Source organism: Martes martes, assembly GCF_963455335.1.
Source record: "Martes martes genome assembly, chromosome: 4".
Lineage (NCBI taxonomy): Eukaryota > Metazoa > Chordata > Mammalia > Carnivora > Mustelidae > Martes > Martes martes.
In genome coordinates, this window is record NC_137891.1 from 34,167,096 (window position 1) to 34,189,815 (window position 22,720).

Below are 22,720 nucleotides of genomic sequence, written 5' to 3' on the forward strand. Positions count from 1 at the left end.
TCTACGATAAATATGCAAAGTATTTTACGTAACCCTTTGTTGGAAAAACTGCCGGCATTCTAACTGCAGCTCCAGCCACTCCACTAACCAACTACTACTGGCATCTTTGGCAGATGGTTTTCTTTTCTTTTAAAGATTTTATTTATTTATTTCACAGAGATCCCAAGTAGGCAGAGAGGCAGGCAGAGAGAGAGGGGGAAGCAGGCTCCCTGCTGAGCAGAGAGCCCGATGCGGGGCTCGATCCCAGGACCCTGAGATCATGACCCGAGCTGAAGGCAGAGGCTTTAACCCACTGAGCCACCCAGGTGCCCTGGGCAGATGGTTTTCTGTGTTGGAGTCTCAGACCACCCGTTAGTAAAACCAGAGTGATAAACTGCCAGATAATCGCTAAGGACCGTTCATAACTCAAAAAGTTTACGAAGCAGGTAACAAAGACTTGAGTAGCACATCTGGATATAGGTTTCAGAACAACTGTAGGTACAACAACAAAATCTCCTCCTTGGTAAGTAATCATGCCTTGTGCTGAGCTGTGGAGTGAACGCTAATCATTTCCATGGGCCCAGCAGCCCTATTTTGGGAATCCCAAAGTAGGTGAGATGCTACAGAATCTTAAGAACAGATGCGGGGGTACAACCTGACAATAAACACGTAGGCATGTCTCTAAGCGTGGCCACGTGGGTGCTCCAAGGATGGTGATTCTTGGGGAGAGGGCTGTGCCAAAGAACAGATCCAGTCAGATCATTTAAGGCATTATGAGGCCCATAGTGCCAAAATAAGTGTCCAGGGACAATGGTCTAGAAACATCCAATGGCCTTTGCACTGATCCTATGGCATGATTTTAGCTGTGTACTGGTTCCCTTTGCTCCTCTCTCTATTCTGAACCTGGTTCTCCAGGCTCCCCAGTGTTTTAAGAAGCTATCCAATATCCCTCCATTTTCTGCTTAAGTTAGTCAAAGTTGGTTTCTATTGTTTGCAACCAAGAAGACTGACTGGTACAGCAATGACACAAAGAATGGGTTGGAAGTGGCCTCAGGGAAACAGGAGGAATCCTAGAACTGGTGTTCGGGCCTCATAGGGGCCAAGAGCAGTGAACACTCTTGCCAGCATTTGGAGATGGAAATTTGCCAACCCATGGTATATAGCAGAAAACCAGCTAATTGCATTTTCCTTGTAATCACTTAGTCTTAGAATGATGTGCCGGTAAAGGTAAGGCTGAGTGGCTGCTGCCAGAGAAGCCAAAAATCTAATGGAAAGCATGAGGTATTTAAGGACTGTGGGCTGAGATGAGTGCTTCTAGGGGCACTGTTTAGCTTAGGAAAAGAGTGACAGGGGCGCCTGGGTGGCTCAGTGGATTAAGCCTCTACCTTCAGCTCAGGTCGTGATCCCAGGGTCCTGGGATTGAGCCCCACATCGGGCTCTCTGCTCAGGGGGGAGCCTGCTTTCCCCTCTCTCCCTGCCTGCCTCTCTGCCTATTTGTGATCTCCGTCTGTCAAATAAATAAAATCTTTAAAAAAAAAAAAAAGAGAGAGACAAATTGGCATCCCTCAATTCTTGGTTCAAGGAGCAGAATGAAATACAAGGATTAAAAGGATTTAAGGTTTAAGAAGTTGAAAATCAAATGCACAGTTTGACTCTGCAGGTTGTCAAATTATACTTCGGTTAAATTTGCTTCCCTTTCACATAAGATATGGAGGGATACTGTGATCTGGAAGCAGTGGGACCCCCAGATCTGAAGTGGGGATACAAGACAAGGTTCAGAGTACTCACACAGAGCTCTCTGAACCTGAAGACCTCAAAGGAGACCTTCACCCTTTGTTGGGGCAGGTGCTCCTCATCTGAAAGATTTGCTTTGTAAGAAGAAAATAAATAGCCTTATACCACATCCCAACCACTCTACAAGTCTCAACGTGTAAGTAGAGCTCTACCCCAGCATGCTGTGGGATGGTCAAGTCAAAATCACATCTGGAAAAAGGGAGTATACATTACTTGTAAGACACTGTTCATTTACAACGGTTTCTGAGTGTGCTGAATTAAGGAGGACAGAACAGAATTTTAGACAAGGCTAAGATACACCGATACGGGTGTATTCATTCTAGATTCAATGTGCTAGTTTCAGAAACTGGGCTTCTGGAGGTCAGAGGATAAACGGGCTCATGACAGGGCTTGGTGGGACCCTAAACCCAACCTACTGTAATTTCCCAAGTCCATGCCTGCATACTTCAAACAGCTGTATTTAGTTACAGTACAATCACTATACGGGCTTCCAGGATAAACATTATTATGGTAAAAGGGGCCAAGTGAAACCATGAGAAATCTTCTTCTACCAAGGTAGAAAATCAAGAGCGTTATTACAAGCTGGGGGCAGGGGAGGGAGCACTTTCAGAGACTAATAACACCACTGAAAACATATTTAGGGGTGGAATTCTTAGCACCTGTCCACTTTAACTCTCCAGCACGACGGAATATGTCATTAATAGGTTGTCTCAAGCAACCTCAATCAAATGGCTAAGATGCTCTCCCAGATGCCGTCTCTATTGGAGCAAATCCATGCAGCTTTGGCCCCTTACATGCAGGCCAGTGCTAATCTGGCCAATGCTTTTTGCTTCCAAAAGCCGTCTACTTTCACCTAGGAAGGACGGCAACACAACTTTTCCAACTTGCCTTCGAGCAGTGGTTCTCAGAGTGGCCCCTGAGCAAGCAGCAGCAGCCGCCTGAGGGAACTTGTAAGCAGTACAAATTCTCCATCCCACCCCAGCGTACGAGTTCAGGAGTTCTCCGGTGGGGGCAATGATCTGTGTTCTAACAGGCCCTTCGGATGGTTCTCATGCACACCGAGGTTTGAGAAGCACCACTTTAAAGTAACATCAGATTTTCAGCTCTGTGACTCGATGTCATCGTCAGAGACCCTACCCATGTCCTGCTTCATACAACATCACTCTGGCCCACTGTATTCAGGACAGAAAGCTGCTAAGGGCATAGATATGTTCCAATGAGGAGATGAACCCTAAGCAAATAAAAGGACCTTCTACCTTGGTTTGCTAATAGTTCCTGATAGTGTCAAGACTAGACACAACTAAGGGACATCTACACAGAACCACCCGAAGCCCCCTCTCAAGAACTGGGTATTACCTAACTCACCCTCAGGACGTCAGGCCTACCCAAAAGCATTCCATCTTCAAGTGGCCTGAGCAGATATTAAGACGGGAAAGCAGCGTGAGTAAACTGCTACACTCTCAGAATGCTGGCTTCTGCCATATTACCATCTTTTTCCTTAAAACACACATGCTATGACTTGACAATGGAAGGAATCATAATGTAAGCCTGGAGTTGGTGGCACCGTAGGATCCTGCAGAGAACGTCTGGGTTAGAATTCCACTAGAGAGCGATCAGAAGAAGAGAGATGTTTTGATTTTTTAAAAATATGTAAAGCTACCCCTAAGCAGAGTGGTCCTGTGCCAGTATCTTAGCTATGCCCTGACTCCCTTAGTACTAAACTAAAAGACAGAGGATATATAAGCATTTGTCACTTTGCTGAAACATGGATCGCAAATGAAAGTAAGGGAGCAAGCCACTTTCTCCTGAACAAGACCGAGTGCCGTGACACATATGATTCTCCGCTCAGGATATGTGCTTTCTACTCACGGGGACATACTCAGTAATTCTCAAGAAGTGCTAAGAGCTTTATTCCTTATTTTTAAAAAGCACCAAAACAAAATCAACTTCTAGTGATGGTAATGAAAACTGAGGGAAAGTGAAGAAGTCTAAAAAATGATTGAGAAAAAAACAAGTGATAGGTCTTAGCTAGAAAGAGAGTCACTTAAGATCTAAAGGGGTCCTTATTTATTTTTTAAAAAGATTTTATTTATTTGAGAGAGAGAGAGAGAGAGAGAGAGAGAGAGACAGCATGTGCATGAGAGAGAGCACAAGTGGTGGAGAGGGAGAAGCAGGCTCTTAACTGACTGAGCCACCGAGACACACGTAAAGGGGGTCCTTATATGTTTTTTCCTCAGAGAGTAAATACTGTTAAAGTGGCTACAGAGATCACAAATAAATTCTATGAGAGTGTTAACAGACAACTATACAAGAAAGTGATGGGAACTTTGTCACTTATTTTCATGAATGAGACCAATATCAGGCAAGTGAGTTTCTTTAAATAATACAAAGCAGGGCCTGGAATACAAGAGAAGAAAAAGCAGGAATCTGCATTATTTCCACGATGGAATAGTTGTTATTTTTTTTAAAATGGTTCTTAGCAGGGAGCATTATAAATTTTAAATTATTTCTTCAAAAGACTGTTTATTTTGGAAATTAGGCAAATATATGCAATAACTGGTTGCCACTACAAAAGAATTCATTCAGGGAAGAGTCAACTTTTTTTTTTTTAAACCATTTTTTTAAAAAGATTTTTATTTATTTATCTGACAGAGATCACAAGTAGGCAGAGAGGCAGGCGGAGAGAGAGGGGAGGAAGCAGGCTCCCCGCTGAGCAGAGAGCCTGATTCGGGGCTCGATCCCAGGACCCTGGGACCATGACCTGAGCTAAAGGCAGAGGCTTAACCCACTGAGCCACCCAGGCGCCCCAAGAGTCAACTTTTTAATTTAAAACTTGTGAGTTGGAAAAATTCTAATTCCAGGGAAACTACACATTCAGGTATACATTCGGTAAATATTAATGAAAGACTACATGACAAATATACAAACCAGAGCCATAAGGCTTCACTACCTACACGTCACATTCTCAAGGAAAGGAAATAACCACAACACAACAGTCCTCTCACGGTCTGGAAGAACCATGACTCTTTGTGAACAGACAGGCTCTCCTGAAGGCATAACTAGTCACGTCCCAGACTGTGGACTATCAAGAGATAGCCCTATAGGGACCTTGTGCCCATCAGCAGAGCCTCCCCGGAGAAGTGCTGTTCTCTGCTCACATATGCGTCTAACCCTGATTCTGAAGACGACGATATAGTCATGGTACTTTCTTACTACTGATGTGGGAAACAAAGGTAAAAGAAAAATTAAATTTCCTTAGTACTTACAGCCCGCTGACAAGTCCTGAAACAGGCAGAGCGACATTCCTCTAGGAACTCCACTGCCTCAATATTAATACTTTGCTAAGGGCAAATGGCAGTCTTAGCCTGGCCCCCAGGATCCTGTAAGTCTACTGTAACATATAAAAATTTCTTTGGAAACTTTCTTCTCTCTCTGCACCCCGCCCCCAACAAGATACATTTTGGCAATCATCCTCCAAGCATATGACCGGCTTATACATATCTGAAGAGTCTCCTGAGTTTTTACTAAAGGGTAATAAGTGACCTTTTCCTAACAATAGCTAGCCCCCTCAAGATGCTGGAAACCTTGTTTCCAAAATACCTGGGAGGCTTAGGCTCTCTCTAAACCCCTCCCAACTTGGAAGTATAAAATAGGCTACTCCTCGTGACCCCGGGGGCAGCTCTTTCTGCCCACGGATCCTGTCCCCATGCTTTAATAAAACAACCTTTTTCCATCAAAGACGTCTCCAGAATTCTTTTTTGGCCCTTGGCTCTGAACCCTAACAACTTTCCTGCATCACTACTGTTACACAGTATCACAAAGGAGGGTAAGTTTATGAGTTGTACATTTAAAACACAAAGGTAGCCACTATACACACTCTGACTTGGAACACATTTCAGTATCTGTTTCATTTTGAAAGACTCAACAACTTACTTTCAGAATAGTTACAGCTATTTTCAGAAAGTCTTTCCTGAAAAACAAAAGTTAGTGACACTAAACATTTTCTTTCCTTCCATATGGGGATATAAGGCTAGAGAATAAGGAGGAAATGAAGAGGTCCACTAGACTCCTTTAAAAGCAGGAAAGTGAAAACGTTTAAAAATCACTGTCCAGCAGAAATGGTTTTTTTCCTTAGAAGTTTGTTTATACAGTCTTCCTCCATTCCTTTATTTTTAATTGGATAGAGAGAAGTTTCAGTGTGCCTATTAACAGGTGGAAAGGAAAGGGGTTTTTTTGGCTTCCCTTTAGACTATTTGAAAGTACAATGACCGCATGCTGTTCCAAACACAATACATGACTTTGCTTTTGCCTAGACCTCAACGAAGGCAATTCAAAAAGAAAAATACAATATTCCTGTTTCCATTTTCCCTAGATCAATCTCAGCTCTTTCTGGACGAAATCAGTCTCTCAAGGGACATTAGCCTCACAATTTGGGAAACAATGCTCTAGATACGAAACGAAAAGGAACACAATGGAAAACCAGCAGCCATTTGTTTTTCTACTTGGGAGAGTTGGGCTGTACAACATCCTTTTCATTACCAAGCCAAGTTACTATTCAGAATTGTAAATTAACTCTTTGAAATACAAATGACTTCAGCTTCAGACATTAAAAGAAAAAACTGAAGTCCCTCATTTCAAGCAATCTCTGAAACAAAACCGAAGAACCAGAATATCCCAGTCAGTGGTCTGTGATAAATTTGGCCTAAGAAAAATTTATGTGGAAAGTAAGTAACATAAAGCTCAAGTAACATATTAACAAGAATGAAAGATCATGTTTACTTAATACATACTCTGGGTGTATAATCCTTAGGAACACTTTCAAATACCTTAAACCAGGTCCCACAAACTAGCCTGTGGGCCAAAAAATGGCACACTGCCTGTTTCTGTAAATACAGTTTTATTGGAAAGCACATCTACACTCATTTGTTTACAAACTGTTTATGGCTGTTTTGCTACAGTTGCAGAGTTGAATAGCTGTGACGGAGCCTGTATGGTTTGCAAAGCCAAAAATTCTTATTTTTTGGTCCTTTACAGAAAGTTTGCATTCCTTGCTCTAAACCAATTGGTCTCAAACTTTAATGTTCATGAGAAACACTCAGACAGCTTGTTTAAACACAGCCTCCTGAGCCCTGACCTCACAAATCATGATTCAGTAGGCTGGAATGGGGTCCATGAACATATATTTCTAACAAGCCCACAAGCTGTGGTCTATGAACTGAACCCTGAGAACCACTGCTCTAACCCGTCTCCTGTAATCACAGAGAAGCTTTGACAACAGGTGCTATGAATTCTATGGCTATAAAACAGGATAGCCCTCAGACAAAATGAAAACTAAGGTGTAAAAGAGGACTGGGATAGATCCATTGACATATGGAATTCTTGGTAGTTGAGAAAGCACAATTAGTTGCTTGCTGTAATCAGCTGATGATTCTTCAGCCCCTTATTCTAATGTAAATTCATAGTGAACACTGGGAACTCAGTAGGGAGCAGCAGGAACCGAAGGCATTGGGGTTGGAAGTATAAAACCTCATCTTTTCTTTAGAGACGTTATAAAACGTTTTTTGTGTTTTGTGTGTGTGTTGTGTGTGTGTGTGTGTGTATTTTAGTAACAGCCAGGCTCTACACAGTTATGATTTAGTATTTGACTATAGCACAATGTTTATAAAAAAAACTGAGATATGTGGCTTATAATACAAAACACCAATCAAAAGACGAATTCTTGGGATGCCTAGATGGCTCAGTCAGTTGGGCCGCTGCCTTAGGCTCAGGTCATGATCCCAGGGTCCTGGGATCAAATCCCACATCGGGCTCCTTGCTCAGTGAGGAGCCTGCTTCTCTCTCTGCCTCTGCCTGCTTGTGCTCTCTCTCTCTCTGACAAATAAATAAAATATAATCTTCAAAAAAAAAGATGAATTCTTTCACTCCATATAAATATTAATGGTTAAAGAGAAAAATATTCTTTTTAAGATTTATTTATTTATTTGAGAGAGAGCGAGCACACGCAAGAGAGCATGCGCGTGTGAGCAGGGGGAGGCGCAGAGAGAGAGGGAGACAAGTAGACTCCCTGCTGAGCAGGAAGTCCTGTGTGGGGCTAGATTTCAGGACCCTGAGATCATGACCTGAGTTGACTACAAGTTGAAGCTGAGTTGAAAGTTGAGTTGAAACCAAGAGTCGGATGCTTAACCAACTGAGCCACCCAGAGGCCCCAAAAATAAGATTCTTTAAATTCTAAGAAACAAGTATCATGTTAATATGGGAAAGAGCACAGAGGATGTCAGCTAATACACTTCATTAGACCCAGGCTCAGGTAGAACCCAAGTGGGTGATTTGCCAACCACCTAAAAGTATCAGAGTTTCTTTCATTTGAACACTGCAGATGACAGAGGTGGAAAGTAACGATTTGGAGGTAAAATTCTCTTTGCTGATTTATTAGAACAGGAAACACCACTGGTTTCTTTATTCAGCTTTTACTAGTCATCTACCATGCTCTGAGGCACTGTACTAGGCATTGGGGAAAGATGAATAAACACCATCCTCTCTCTCCACACACTCGCAATCTAATGAGAGCTACATGTATAACTGCGATACTGCATAATAAATATAAGAACCGTTATATATTTAGGCACTATCCGAGTATAGAAAGTGAGATTACATATGCTTGGGAGAAAGGTGAAAGAAGGCTTCCCTGAGCACAGAGACCTGCATAAACTGAGCAGATGAAGGATAGGTACAGAGTCTAGGACACAATGGGTACAATGTGTAAAAGGCACAGAAGTGAGAGAGAGCAATATGGAGCAAAGTGTGTAACGTCTGAAGGGACAAGATGGGAAGGAAGCTGGCCAGGAAGGCAGGGTCCCATATGAAGAGCCTTGGGTGCACACTAGAGTCAGGTCCATTCTTCTAGTTCTAGGGAAATGGTGAAGAATGTTACCCCCAAAGTGGACCGTGAGGATTTGTTTTCATAAAATCACTTTGACATAACCAGAGAGGAGCAACTGGTGAAAACTGTGTGGAGACTTAGTATTCAAGGCACAGATGAGAAGAAGAAAGAGAGGTAGGTCTGAAGAGAGGTTAAAAAAAAAACATCAAAATTCCCAGTTTAATTTTTATAGAAATGAAATTTGCAAAGAAGCAGCAAAGACTGAAATTAACCCATCATATTCTGAGTCTTAGGAAATATTTTCTTTTTTATCGAATAAGATCAAAGGCTAAAAACAGACAGACAAACAAACAAAACCACTTAGAGATGACATTATGGTCCGTGTGGACAGAGAAGAGTTTGTCAGACCTTGGACAAATCATAACTTCTCTGAGCTTCGGTTCCTTCACCTACATGATGAAGGGCTCACGGGTTCTTAACCAGGGCTATAAAGAGAAGTATATTTCAATATAATTGGTTTCCTTTGTCATGCACCTCATCTTAATTCAATCTTAAAACATTCTCTTATTCTAGATGGGGTCAGTGGCACAAAAGAGATTAGGAAGCTATACATGTTATTTAGTGTCACAACTCTCAAATTATAGGATTTGGGGCATTCGTTATAGGAACTAAAAGAGAACGTCACTGGCTAAGGGCAAGTAAAGACGGGGCAACAGTAAAAGCACAATATCATGGCCAAAAAAAAAGAATACACAAGGATTTACAGTCTGACAAAGGTTGATATTATTTAGCCTTTCCATTTCCCTTTCTTCTTTTGCAGGTTAATATTATATTAAACAACTGCTTGATGACTTCCTTCTCTTATATCCTTAAACTTACTGAAGTATGATTGATAGAAAAAACTTAACAGTAAAGTCTATGAAAAAGTTTAGCATATGGGGAAGATTATATAATGAGGTTGCTAACGTTAGCAATCAAATAAAGGTGGTGAGAACAAAAATGCCTTCTTGATAATGTCCAGACACGAAACCACTTGGGAAAGAAAAGCAGCTAGATAAATTAAAAAAACAACCTTTTTCTTTTAATCAGAAACAACTGGTTTTAAAAAGACATGTGGGAAAAAAAAGACACATGGGGGGCACCTGGGTGGCTCAGTGGATTAAAACCTCTGCCTTCAGCTCAAGTCATGATCCCAGGGTCCTGGGATCGAGCCCCACATCGGGCTCTCTGCTCAGCAGGGAGCCTGCTTCCCCCTCTCTCTCTTTGCCTGCCTCTCTGCCTACTTGTGATCTCTGTCAAATAAATAAATAAAATCTTTAAAAAAAAAAAAAAAGACACATGGAACAAAAAGTAGTTCCTTTCGGGGCGCCTGGGTGGCTCAGTGGGTTAAAGCCTCTGCCTTCGGCTCGGGTCATGATCCCAGGGTCCTGGGATCGAGCCCCGCATGGGGCTCTCTGCTCAGCGGGGAGCCTGTTTCCTCCTCTCTCTCTCTCTGCCTGTCTCTCTGCCTACTTGTGATCTCTGTCTGTCCAATAAATAACTAAAAAAAAAAAAAAAAAAAAAAAAAAAAAAAAAAAGTAGTTCCTATCATCTTGAAATTACAGGATTTAATAGCAGGGATGCATCTCTCCCCTCTCTCTACAATGGTACTCTAGGATAATGAACTCCAAATGATGTGACTCTGTAAGGCCAGTGTTACCGTTCAAATGTATGTAGCTATTATGCAGAAAGGAAATCGGATTTAAGAATAAAAATATTAAAAAATAATAAAAATATTTTTAAAGAACTTTATAAGACATGAGTTATAAAACTATCAGACAAAACATGAATGATGCAATTATTCCTTGAAGGCACTCCTATTACATACTTTATTTTGATCAGATTAAACTATCAAAATGGTCCTGATTAATGAAAGTATCACTGCATCATTTTCTCAGTGTTCAAAATGATATTTTGCATTGGTTTGAAAAACCACTGAAAGATAACCAAAAATGTAATCTGTAGTATCTTTTTCAAGTATGTCTACTTAGTATTTATTTTTTTTTTTAAAGATTTTATTTATTTGACAGACAGAGATCACATGTAGGCAGTGAGGCAGGCAGAAAGAGGCAGGGAAGCAGGCTCCCTGCTGAGCAGAGAGCCCAATGCGGGGCTCAAACCCAGGACCCTGGGATCACAACCTGAGCCGAAGGCAGAGGCTTTAACCCACTGAGCCACCCAGGTGCCCCACGTCTACTTTGCATTTAAAAGCTCTGCTATTTTAGACCTGAATCTACGAATGAGGTAGTCGAAAAACCATTCAACCAAACAACAGTGAATGCGTAAATCTAATCACTTTTTAAATTAGTGTCTATCTTAAGGTTGTAGGAGTTTCATCTCTCAGCAACGTTCTTCTTCCCTTCTTGAGACTTATCAACCTAAGAGATCTGTACGGGAAGGGAGGTTCCCGTCTCTACAGGTAACTTTTTCTTCCCACACATCCCAGCAATCTGCATATCTCCAAACCAGAGGCAGGTAACTGAGGTACCTAAGGCAATCTTTAGTGTCGCTCTGCTCCTCCCTAGACCTGTGGCTTCTTTTAACAGGTATCTTACAAAGAGTACTTAAGAGCCACGCTTTACAAAAAAAAAAAAAAAAAGCCACTTTTTAGCCAAACAATTCAGCCCTCACATCTTCCAGTAATTGATTTATTTCAGAAAAACTGGGCCAGGTGAACATTTACAACTACTTATGAAAATACAGGGGTGAAAAAAAAAAGAAAATACAGGGGTGTAGTTCAAGCACAATACAGGATATATGTTCAATGAAATAGGAAAAATTCAGAATTCACATTTCCAGAGAAACTACCATACATAATTGATTAAGGGAAGCAAAACATTTGCCAGGTGCACGATATTTCAAAATCATCACTACACCTCATATAAAATAAACCCTCCCTTGAGCAAATGCATTAACAAGGGCCACAAAACTACACAAAACAGAAGTTAGCAGGGGAAATTAATTTTCTAAAGGATTTATTCAAAATACGAAGTCGTTCACAACTTAATGGAATCCCTTACTATGCTTATATATTAAAAAAAAAAAAAAGTCACATTTGTAGTTTATTCCAGAGCAGAACATCAACTACTTCTCTATAAATGTATGAAGAAATACTCACCTCCATTTTCACAGCAGCTGTACTCTGGTCATAATGCCTCATCAAATTAGGGAAAAATGTCATGTTGTAGGCCATTTTCATACATCTGGGGACAGTAATTGGTTCACAGGTGAAAAGACTGTGCCCTCTTATGAAGGGTGGAAAAACACATATCCACAAAAATGCCAACATTTCCATTTTCTTCAGATTCCTGGTTTTACCACACGGCTGGGATTAATCGCTCTTTTCATCCTCAGATTGTCATCCAGAAAGAAAATGTTCAAACTGCTCTTTCATTATTTTGCCATTTTGCCATTTTGAAGGAAGCTCTTTTCCTGAAATGAGTTCTGGGTCAATTACTGTAAAAACAACCAAGAGAGGGCATGTGCGACATCTGTCATAAACTCAAAGGCGGACATCGAAGTGCAGAGGTTAAGATTTTCACCCTGGGTAACTAACGCTGGAAAAACGACGGAAAATTCCGTCCTTTCGAGATACTCTTCACCTGCTCTGGCACAGAATACAGAATTGGCCGAGGAAGTCTCATCTCTAGGGAACCCATGATAAAACCCTTAGGGGGGCAAAGGATGAGTGAGGGGGAGGGGGGAAAAGTCACGCTGGGTTTGGGAATACGTTAAAAAGTATTAATAGAATCGTGAAGGCTAAGGGCCCCTGTTGGATATCTGATTACGCACAAGAAAACTGAGTCCCAGGGTAATTCGTTCAGACCGAATGAGTTCCTAAAGTCTGGGAGGACTCCAAAGGGCCGGTCTGTGGGGCCGTCTCCGGGAGATAGGCTTTCCCGGTTTTCAAAAGGCCAACTAGGGGGAGACGTCTAGGATTCCTCCCAGAGGAGCGGAATCAGTTCTCACGGGCTGGGGCGAGGAGTGGCCGCACCGCGAGGGAAGAGGAACAAAGCTGGACCGGTAGGGTGACGGACGTCTGCGGGAGGAAAGGCCGTGGGCCCCGAGTTGCGACGAGCCGCACCCCCCACCCCAGCACCCCTGCCCCCGCCCCCGCCCGGCTTCCAGCGCCTGGCGCGGGCCCTCGCCCCACAGCCCCGCACCTGCCCCGGGCCTGGAGCCGCGCAGCAGCGAGCGTCGCGGGCCGGCTGGGCGGCGCGGGGCCCCGGCAGCGTCCCCCGGGAGCTCGCCCCGACTTCTGGGGCAACTCCGGCCTGCGCGGCCTGTCCCGCCGCCGCCGCCGCCCGCCCCGCACCTGTGGCTCCCCGCCCGCCGCGCGCCCCCGTGGCCCGCCCGGCGGCAGCCGCCCGCCCAGCCGGCCCGAGGGGCCTCACCTCCCTCTGCTCCTCGCCGGGTCGAGCGTCCGGCCGCCGCGAGCTGAGACGGCGGCTCCGGGAAGCGTCCGGAACTCCAGCTGCCTCCGGAGCGGCCCGGGGAGCGAGGGCCGGGCGATCCCGCGAGACTGCGCCGCCAGGTCGGGCGGGCAGGTCTGGGCTCGCGGCGGCGGCGGACCTGGCCCTCCGCCCGGCCCCGCCTGCGCTGCGGCCCGGGCGGCGCCCCGGGGACCGGGGTCGGGCTGCGGGTCCCGCTGTGCGGCCGGGGTGGGGGGGGTCCCCTCCACCTTGCGCTGGTTCTGGTACCCGCAGCACACGGCTGTGCCGCGCGTCTCGCTCTCCCGGTGCAGCGGGCTTCCGCCTAGAGGGCTTTCTTGAAGCTCTGGGTGCTCCCCTCAACAAAACTTCCTTTAAGAGAACCACTGCATTTCGGATCTCAGGACACGCCAAGGATTCTTAAAAGGGGGCAGATTTGCTTTGTGAAGCCAATTCTCCAAGTGTCCTTAGTGGGAAATTGGGGGGGGGGAATCCCTTTTGTTAGTTTTGGGGGTCCAGCCACCAACTTGAGGCGCAGGTGGCAATGGGATTCCAGCCCGGGCAGGTCCTACAGTTTTACTGACTCAAAACCCGATAGAAATAAAACTACTTTAGAAGTCAGCCTAGGGGCTAGAACCAACCATGCCACACATCATCTCGTGGGCTTCACTTACTATTTATCCCTCCTTTCTTCCTAAGACGCAACGACCACGGATCTTTTCCCTCTCTCCATAGTATTGTCTTTTCTAGAATGTCAAAAAGTTGGAATTGTATAATATGTAGGCTTTTCAGATTGGCCTCTTTCACTTAGTAATAGTCTTCAGTGTCTTCTCATGGCTTGACAGCTCATTTCTTATTAGTGCTGAATAAAATCCCTTTGTCTGGCTGTACCATCCATTCACCTCCGCAAGAAGGTCTTGCTTGATGCCAAGCTTTGGCGATGGTGAGTAAAAGTGCTAAACACCCGTGTGCAGTTTTTTGTGCCGATGTTAAGTTTTCAACTCTTTTGGGCAAATACCAAGGAGCCCAATTGCGGGATCACAGGGTAAGAGCGTGTTTAGTTTTATAAGAAACGGTCAAACTGCCTTCCAAAGTGGCTGTAACAGTTTGCATCACCACTAGCGAAGTCTGACAGTTCCTGTTGCTCCACAGCAACAGAATTTGGTGTTGTCTGCGGTCCAGAGTTTGGCTGTTCTAATAGGAGCAGAGTGGAATCACACTGTTGGTTGAACTTGCACTTCTCTGATGATACATGATGCAAATATCTTTTCATGCACTATTTACTGTCTACGTATTCTTCTTTGATGAGGTTTCTGTGAAGGTCTTGGGCCTATTTTTTAATTGGGTTGGTTGTTTTCTTCTGGTTAGGTTTTAAGAGTCCTTTGTGTATTTTGGAGAACAATCCTTTATCAGATATATCTTTTGCAAATATTTTCTCCTTGTCTGTGGCTTATCTTCCAATTCTCTTGGCATCATCTTTCACAGAGCAGAAGTGTTGGATTTCAACGATGTCCAGCTCACTGGCTTTTGCTTTCATGGCTCATGCCTTTGGAGTTGTACAGGAAAAGTCATCACCGAACCCAAGGACTTCCAGACTTTCCCCTATGTTCTCCTGTGTTTTACAGTTAGGTCTATGATCCATTCTGAGTTGATTTCTTTGAAGATGTTGTGTAAGATCTGTGGCCAGATTCATTGTTTCACATGTGACTGTCCAGTCGTTCTAGCACTTTTGGTTGAAAAGATGCTCTTTGCTGCATGTATTGTCTTTGCTCCTTTGTCGAGGATGAGGAGCTCCATTTATATGGGCATATTCCTGGACTCTCTGTCCTGTTCATAATGAACAAAGCTGGACCAGGAGAGTGGCAGAATGTCTGGGGGAGGAAGACTGTGGGCCCTGAATCACAAGTCACTGCACCGTCCCACACACACGCCCTGCCCAGGCTTCCAGCACCGGGCAGGGTGACTTGCCCCACACCCCAGCACCTGTCCCCATGTTGGGGATGTCTGTTGGTACCATTTTTTTTTTAAAGATTTTATTTATTTATTTGACAGACAGAGATCACAAGTAGGCAGAGAGGCAGGCAGAGAAAGGAGGGGAAGCAGGCTCCCTGCTGAGCAGAGAGCCCGACATGGGGCTCGATCCCAGGACCCTGGGATCATGACCCGAGCAGAAGGCAGCAGCTTTAACCCACTGAGCCACCCAGGCGCCCCTGTTGGTACCATTTTTGCAACAGCATTTGCTCACTTCATGTCTCTGTGCCGTAGTTTTGTAATTCTCAAATTATTTCAAGCTTTTTTGTTACGATTATATCTGTAATGGTGATCTGTGATCAGTGATTATGACTCACTGAAAGCTCAGACCATGGTTAGCATTTTTTAATTAAGGTAGTGCATTGTTTCTTTAGCCATAATGCTATTGCACACTTACTAGACCACAGCATAGTGTAAACATAACTTCTGTATGCACCAGGAAACCAAAACATTCATCTGACTTGCTTTATTGCAGTATCTCCTTTATTGCAGTGGTCTGGAACCCAACCAGAGTATCTCTAAGATACGCATGTATCTGCTTACATCACCCATCTGTTTTTGCATGTTGTCTACTTTTTCCTTTAGAGTCCTTAGCATATTAATCGTAGTTATTTAAAATTCCTGGTCTGATAATTCCAACGTTTATGGGTATCTGGGTCGGGTTCTGGGGCTTGCTCTGTTTCTTCAGATTGTCTTTTTGCATTATAGGTATGCCCTGCAACTTTTTGTTGAAAGCCAGACATGATGTACTAGGAAAAAGAACTGCAGTAAATGAGGCTTTAGTGATGCGGTATTAAAGTGGGGGTAGCGGTCACGTAGTGGCTCAGTGGGTTAAGCGTCTGCCTTCAGCTCAGGTCATGAACCCAGGGTCCTGGGATTGAGTCCTCATTGGGGAGCCTGCTTCTCCCTCTCCCTCTGCTGCTCCCCCTGCTTATGCGTTCTCTCACTCTCTCTCCCGCTGTCAAATAAATAAATAAAATCTTTAAAAAAATAAAGTGGGGGTGGAGTGGGGAAGCATCATATAGATCTATGATCAGGTCTCTGTCTTTTAGGGAGCCTGTGACCTTTACAAGTGCTTATCAACTTACACTCCTCTCAGGTGGGACAGTATCACCAGAGTGGGCTGAGTGGGGCTGGGTATTTTTCTTCCCCCAAGTCAGACAGGCTCCAGTAAAATCCCAATAGGTTATTTGGGATTTGGCAATTTGGCAATTATTTGGCAAAATAATTTCCCTGGAAGTCAGGCCTTATTAAGAAGAACAGAATGGTCAGGCATATTTCAATATGGTTTATTTCCTCTTTCCCCTGCCGGAAACATGAAGGGATATTTCTCCAGTAGTCACTGTCAGAACCTGGTGGAGCTTCAGGAAGTAAAATTCACAAGTGTGGGGGTTCCCTGAAGACTGGGTCCCCGTGAGGTTTTTAACTCCCAGACTTGTCCACACTGAGTCTCCCGCAAATCATCCATTATAATTTGGGTTTTCCTGTCCCCTCCTGGTTCCCCTAGAAGGTTTCTGCTCTGGTAAGGTGTATCTCTGTATCTTCCCATCTCTCCAATTTGGGGAGCAGCACTTGGCTTTGTGATCTCAATTCTCTGAAAGATCTAAGAAGAGTTATTTATTTTCAGTTTATTCAGCTTTTAACTTATTTGGATGGAGAGATGGCTTCTCAGTTATTTAGATGCCAGACCAGAAACTCCAATTCTTCATCTTCTAAAATAAGTATTGCTTTAAGAAATTGATCAATGTGTCAGTTGCTATTGCCTTCACAGAATTAAAATTAAGTTCAAACATTCCTAGAGCTATAATAACTCAGGAAAGTTATGTAATTTAGTGTTGTTGTTAATAGAACACTGATTTTATGAAAATTGTCATTATTATAGCAAAACTAAGTGATTTTGCTAAAATGAGAAGAAAATAAAGTTTATAGAGTAAACATATCATTTGTAAATTGTGCTAAGTTTTTATTTTATTACTTATCCAAACATTTCCAGCCCATCACCAGGCTGAGCAGATGCACACAATAATAATTACATTTCTTGAACTTGGTAATTTGCCTATACTCATTAAAATATAGCTTTATACATTTAAATTTTTAAAAATTTTATGATAAAGTTAGGGAGGCAGAACATGTTTTATTGAACAGTATTAAGCTTGATTTATGGCTTTTAAGTATGCAGACATATAGTATGGTATCCTCCTTTGTACCCTTGCCTTGACCCTGCACAGGTCGTGTGGGTAGACCTCCTGGTAATTACTGACCTGATGCCCAGGCCTTAGGAGTGGAGGGAGCAAACAGCAGTAGGGGGACCCCAGCTGGAGGAGGCAAAAAAGGTAACAGAGGGAGAGAGGAGCCCCCAAACTCTTGTTTGCCTAACCCCTGAAAGCTCTGCCCAAGACTGCAGTCCCTCCAAGTGACAGTTGTGCATATGATGGCTTATTGACTTAATTTGGGGGAATCTATGAACACAAAGTAGAGGATAGCCTTTATTTAAAAACTTTCCCTTGAAGCGCATGGCCTGTCGCTCCCTGCTCTAAAAGCTAATTGCTGCAGCATCTCTAGCATGGCCACTAACCTTTTGCTGTAGTTGAATCCATTAGGGTTGGCCAGAAATAATACACCTTCTAATGACTACCTCCAGTATTACTGGGAAATAAAAATTTTAGTAGCAACATGACACTGCAGGAAAGAGACACATGTTTTAATGACAGTTTGACTCATGAGATTGTGTCTTTGGAGCTCTGGTATTGTCATTTTCAAATAAAAAGATTCATAATGCCAAAGAGAAACAGCTTCAGCCCTATTAGCACTTACAGTTATACTGTGTGTCTGTGAGTTTACTGTGATTGGTTTTGGTTTTAGTGGTTTCAATACCTACTATCTGGTCACCTTTAATATTTAAGATCTTATCTTTTTTTCCCTAGCAAAGCAGCAGTATAAAGTCAAATATTAGAAATGGTTATTTTCCTCTAAAGCTTGTAGCATTTAGGAAAGGGCTTCGGCCTCAGATTTAGTGATACAGATAATAGCTAAATGCATTTCCTTTGATATGCAAAACCAACTTCACCCCTAATTGTGCATCATGGACTGGTAATGACTATATGTACTTTTTTTTATTGTCTTAAAAACAAATGGGAGAAGTATGTGTCATAGTGACAAATGAAGCAAAATAAAAATTAAATTTTAGAGAAAGTGGAATTAAAGAAATACTACTATTTTTGCAGCTCCATAGAAGAATTGTGTAGAGGAAGTGGGTTTTAGGGAGCAAGGTGAATGCAAAACTATAAAAAGATTTGATGTACCAAATATGGCCTATGGATTGGGAGACTCAGTAGATCTTGGGTGTTCTCACTTGAAGGCAGAGGCAGAGATTGGCCCTGATGTTCATGAAGCTTAAGCCTGAGGGGCCTTTCCACAGCTCTAATTCTATATTTGAAATCTTATGCTATTTTTTTTTTTTTAAAAAGTCCCCAAAGTTCTGTTCACTTCAAGAACCTCACTATCAGGGGCGCCTGGGTGGCTCAGTGGGTTAAAGCCTCTTCTTTCGACTCAGGTCATGATCCCAGGATCCTGGGATGGAGCCCCACATCCGGCTCTCTGCTCAGCAGGGGGCCTGCTTCCTCCTCTCTCTCTGCCTGCCTCTCTGCCTACTTGTGATCTCTGTCTGTCAAACAAATAAATTAAAAAAAAAAAAAAAAAAAAGAACCTCACCATCAGAATGTATTCCTCCTGAAAGGAGGAAAATACTATAGTGGAGACCAGGGAAACAGAATAACTCAGGTAGGTTTTGAGGCTGTTAATTACAATGAGGAGAGTTGATTTCCACAAGCAGGAGGGAACGGTGGAAGGGGAAGCTGCTGACCTTTGTTCTCATTAATAATAAACTTTGTAGAATTAGTTAACTTTTGTTTAACTTTAACAAAACTTAAAACATTTATGTATGTACGTGTGGAGGCATGGAGGTGTGTATTTGAGGGAAAACGGAGCTGGGCAGTATGTATACCCAAGTTCCTTACTTGTCTCTTACTTGTCTCTTATCTCTTACCTGAAGATGTTCCAGACATCTTCAAGCCAGGATAAACCCTCCCAGTCCTTGTCCCTTGGCCTCTGCTGGGAAAGAGCAAGGGGGGGAGTGGGAAGTGGGGAGCCCCTGGGAAGAGGAACTGCTTTTGCCACAGTGCATCCTTCTCCATTAATGATAAGGAATTTCTTTCCCTCGGGGAGTTCAGTTCATCATCTTCTCCCATGGGCTGGATCTTTTCTCACACTGCTGTATCCAAAAGTGGAATCCACACTCAAGGTGGATTCAGCCTCCAAATGAAGTTGTTAATGGGCAAATAAAGTCAGTTATAATATTGTATACCTGAAACTCACATAATGTCATATGCCAACTTTACCACACATTTGGGTCAGTCTTGGTCTCTTTGTAAATATAATTTTGGATAATCACTTTCTTTTATTTATTTTTTTTAAGATTTTATTATTTACTTGAGAGAGAGAGCACGCACACACAGAGGAAGAGAGAGAAGCAGACCCCCGCCATACAGGGAGCTCAGGGCAAAGCTCATTCTGAGGACCCTGGGATCATGACCTGAGCTGAAGGCAGACGCTTGACTGACTGAGCCACCCAGGTGTCCCAAACAGTCACTTTTTGTTTTAATCTTAAGACACATCTTTTATTTAAACGACTCTACTTTTGCTCAAATTGAACGGATTACAACCTTAAGGGTAGTATTTTATTAAAAAGAGAGAAAGATGATTTAAACAGGAACTTCATGAATAGAATATTTTCACTTTAGTAAAAATTCCGGATAAAATAAATCTTACATTTTAATTTGATTAACAAATCCATTATAGCAAAAATGACACTAAGAGAATAATAGGGGTGGTTCAACAACTAGAGACACCTGAGATTATAAAAGCTGTTCTCAGGGCTTATTATATAGTTATAAGACACATATGAAAGTTATAGAATGTTTTCCTAAATAAATTTCAATTGGTTAAAAGCAAAGACACATTTGGCAGGTCTACGCTTGAGCTGGGGGAGACCAGCATTTGGGGTGGGAGGAGGGGTGTCAGAGATGGAGAGGAGAGACAAAAAAAAATATATTTCCAAGGAGGTACAAGAAACTATTAACATTATGCCCTTGTGACTGTTTGGATTGAGTGTAAGTCAGAGACTGATGTACAAAGAGGACTTTACTGAGTATATATTACTTTTGTAAAAAAAAAAAAAAAATTCTGAAGAAAAATTTCACAGTGTAGTATACATTCAACAGCAAAGGACAAAAATGAAACTAAAACATAATAGCCTGGGTAGTTCAGTTGGTTAAGCAACTGCTTTTGGCTGGGGTCATGATCCCAGAGTCACGGGATCGAGTCCCTCATGGGGCTCCCAGCTCCACGGGAAGTCTGCTTCTCCCTCTGACCTTCTCTGCTCTCATGCTCTCTCTCACTTTCTCTCTCTCTCTCTCTCTCTCTCTCTCTCAAATAAATAAATAAATCTTGAACACACACACACACACACAATGGTAAAAACAACAATTTACCACCATACACCTAGTAGAAAGGCCAAAATCCACAACACTTGTTACCAAAGTTGGGTTCTTAGGCTGGACAAGGATAGACATAAGTCTGGACCCCAAAATCAAAGGGAAAGGCAAGGCTTTGTTAAGGCCACAGCTCAAGAGGAAGGGAGACAGCACTAACAAACACTAGTTAGGCTGAGTCCTACCAACTTGAGGAGAGATCCTGCTTAGGCAGAGAAAGTTGCAGCTCAGGTTCCCACTGGTGCCCAAAATACTAGTAAGAGGAATAGGAAAAATACCTCATTCTGATTGGCTGGAAGGGCCTCAGCCCGATTGGTCAAGATTGGCAGGCAACTCAGCCAGCTTATTGGTGGGTTTTGGAGCCTGGGTCCTCTGTTTTAAGTCTGTGTTGTATATGGGACCATACCCTGGTTCTGCTCTGTAAGAGAAGTGATTTAAGAATAACAGCCAACAATATGTAGAAGAATGAAACTCGACCATTCTCTTATACCATACACAAAGATAAACTCGAAATGGATAAAAGACCTCAACGTGAGGCAGGAATCCATCAGAATCCTAGAGGAGAACATAGGCAGTAACCTCTTTGATATCAGCCACAGCAACTTCTTTCAAGATATGTCTCCAGGGGCTCCTGGCTGGCTCAGTCGTTAAGCCTCTGCCTTCAGCTCTGGTCATGATCCCAGGGTCCTGGATCGAGTCCCGCATCAGGCTCCCTGCTTGGTGAGCCTGCTTCTCCCTCTCCCTCTGCCTGCTACTCCCCCTGCTATGCTCTCTGTGTGTGACAAAAAAAAAAAAAAAAAAGATATGTCTCCAAAAGCAAAGGAAACGAAAGCAAAAATGAACTTTTGGGACTTCCTCAAGATCAAAAGCTTCTGCACAGCAAAGGAAACAGTCAACAAAACAAAGAGGCAACCCATGGAATGGGAGAAGATATTTGCAAATGACAGTACAGACAAAAGGTTGATATCCAGGATCTATAAAGAACTTCTCAACACACACAAACTCAACACACACAAAACAGATAATCATATCAAAAAATGGGCAGAAGATATGAACAGACACTTCTCCAATGAAGACATACAAATGGCTATCAGACACATGAAAAAATGTTCATCATCACTAGCCATCAGGAAGATTCAAATTAAAACCACATTGCGATACCACCTTACACCAGTTAGAATGGCCAAAACTAGCAAGACAGGAAACAATGTGTGTTGGAGAGGATGTGGAGAAAGGGGAACCCTCTCACACTGTTGGTGAGAATGCAAGTTGGTGCAGCCACTTTGGAGAACAGTGTGGAGATTCCTCAAGAAATTAAAAATAGAGCTTCCCTATGACCCTGCAATTGCACTACTGGGCATTTACCCCAAAGATACAGATGTAGTGAAAAGAAGGGCCATCTGTACCCCAAAGTTTATGGCAGCAATGGCAATGATCGGCAAACTGTGGAAAGAACCAAGATGCCCTTCAATGGAGGAATGAATAAAGAAGATGTGGTCCATATACACTATGGAGTATTATGCCTCCATCAGAAAGGACGAATACCCAACTTTTGTAGCAACATGGATGGGACTGGAAGAGATTATGCTGAGTGAAATCAGTCAAGCAGAGAGAGTCAATTATCAGATGGTTTCACTTATTTGTGGAGCATAACAAATAACATGGAGGACATGGGGAGATGGAGAGGAGAAGGGAGTTGAGGGAAAACAGGAAGGGGAGGTGAACCATAAGAGACTATGGACTCTGAAAAACAACCTGAGGGTTTTGAAGGGGCAGGAGGTGGGAGGTTGGGGGAACCAGGTGGTGGGTATTGGGGAGGGCACGTATTGCATGGAGCACTGGGTGTGGTGCAAAAACAATGAATACTGTTACGCTGAAAAGAAAGAAAAAAAAAAAGAATAACAGCCAACAGAGAGTACCCCAGGTGCACGTTGTTTTTCACTTAGGGCTTGTTCCCGTGGTCCCTAGCTGCCTCACACTGACAACATCAGACTCTAGCAAGGACATCGAATAATGGG

At 43.1% G+C, this 22,720-nt stretch overlaps 1 protein-coding gene across 2 annotated transcripts in view; it reads right to left on the minus strand.

Annotated features, from left to right (window-relative positions):
* The window catches only part of FZD6 (frizzled class receptor 6), a 40,041-nt gene extending 26,817 nt beyond the window's left edge, over nt 1–13,224 (minus strand). The window contains exons 1-2 of one of the 2 annotated variants that reach the window (XM_080802139.1): nt 13,087–13,224; nt 11,811–12,148 (exon numbers count right to left, since the gene is read on the minus strand). In XM_080802139.1, coding sequence (XP_080658265.1) covers nt 11,811–11,987 — 177 coding nt within the window. In that variant the 5' untranslated portion in view covers nt 11,988–12,148; nt 13,087–13,224. The remainder of the gene's footprint in view (nt 1–11,810; nt 12,149–13,086) is intronic. The other variant, XM_080802138.1, reaches the window with a different exon arrangement.
* Nucleotides 13,225–22,720: the final 9,496 nt, after the last annotated feature.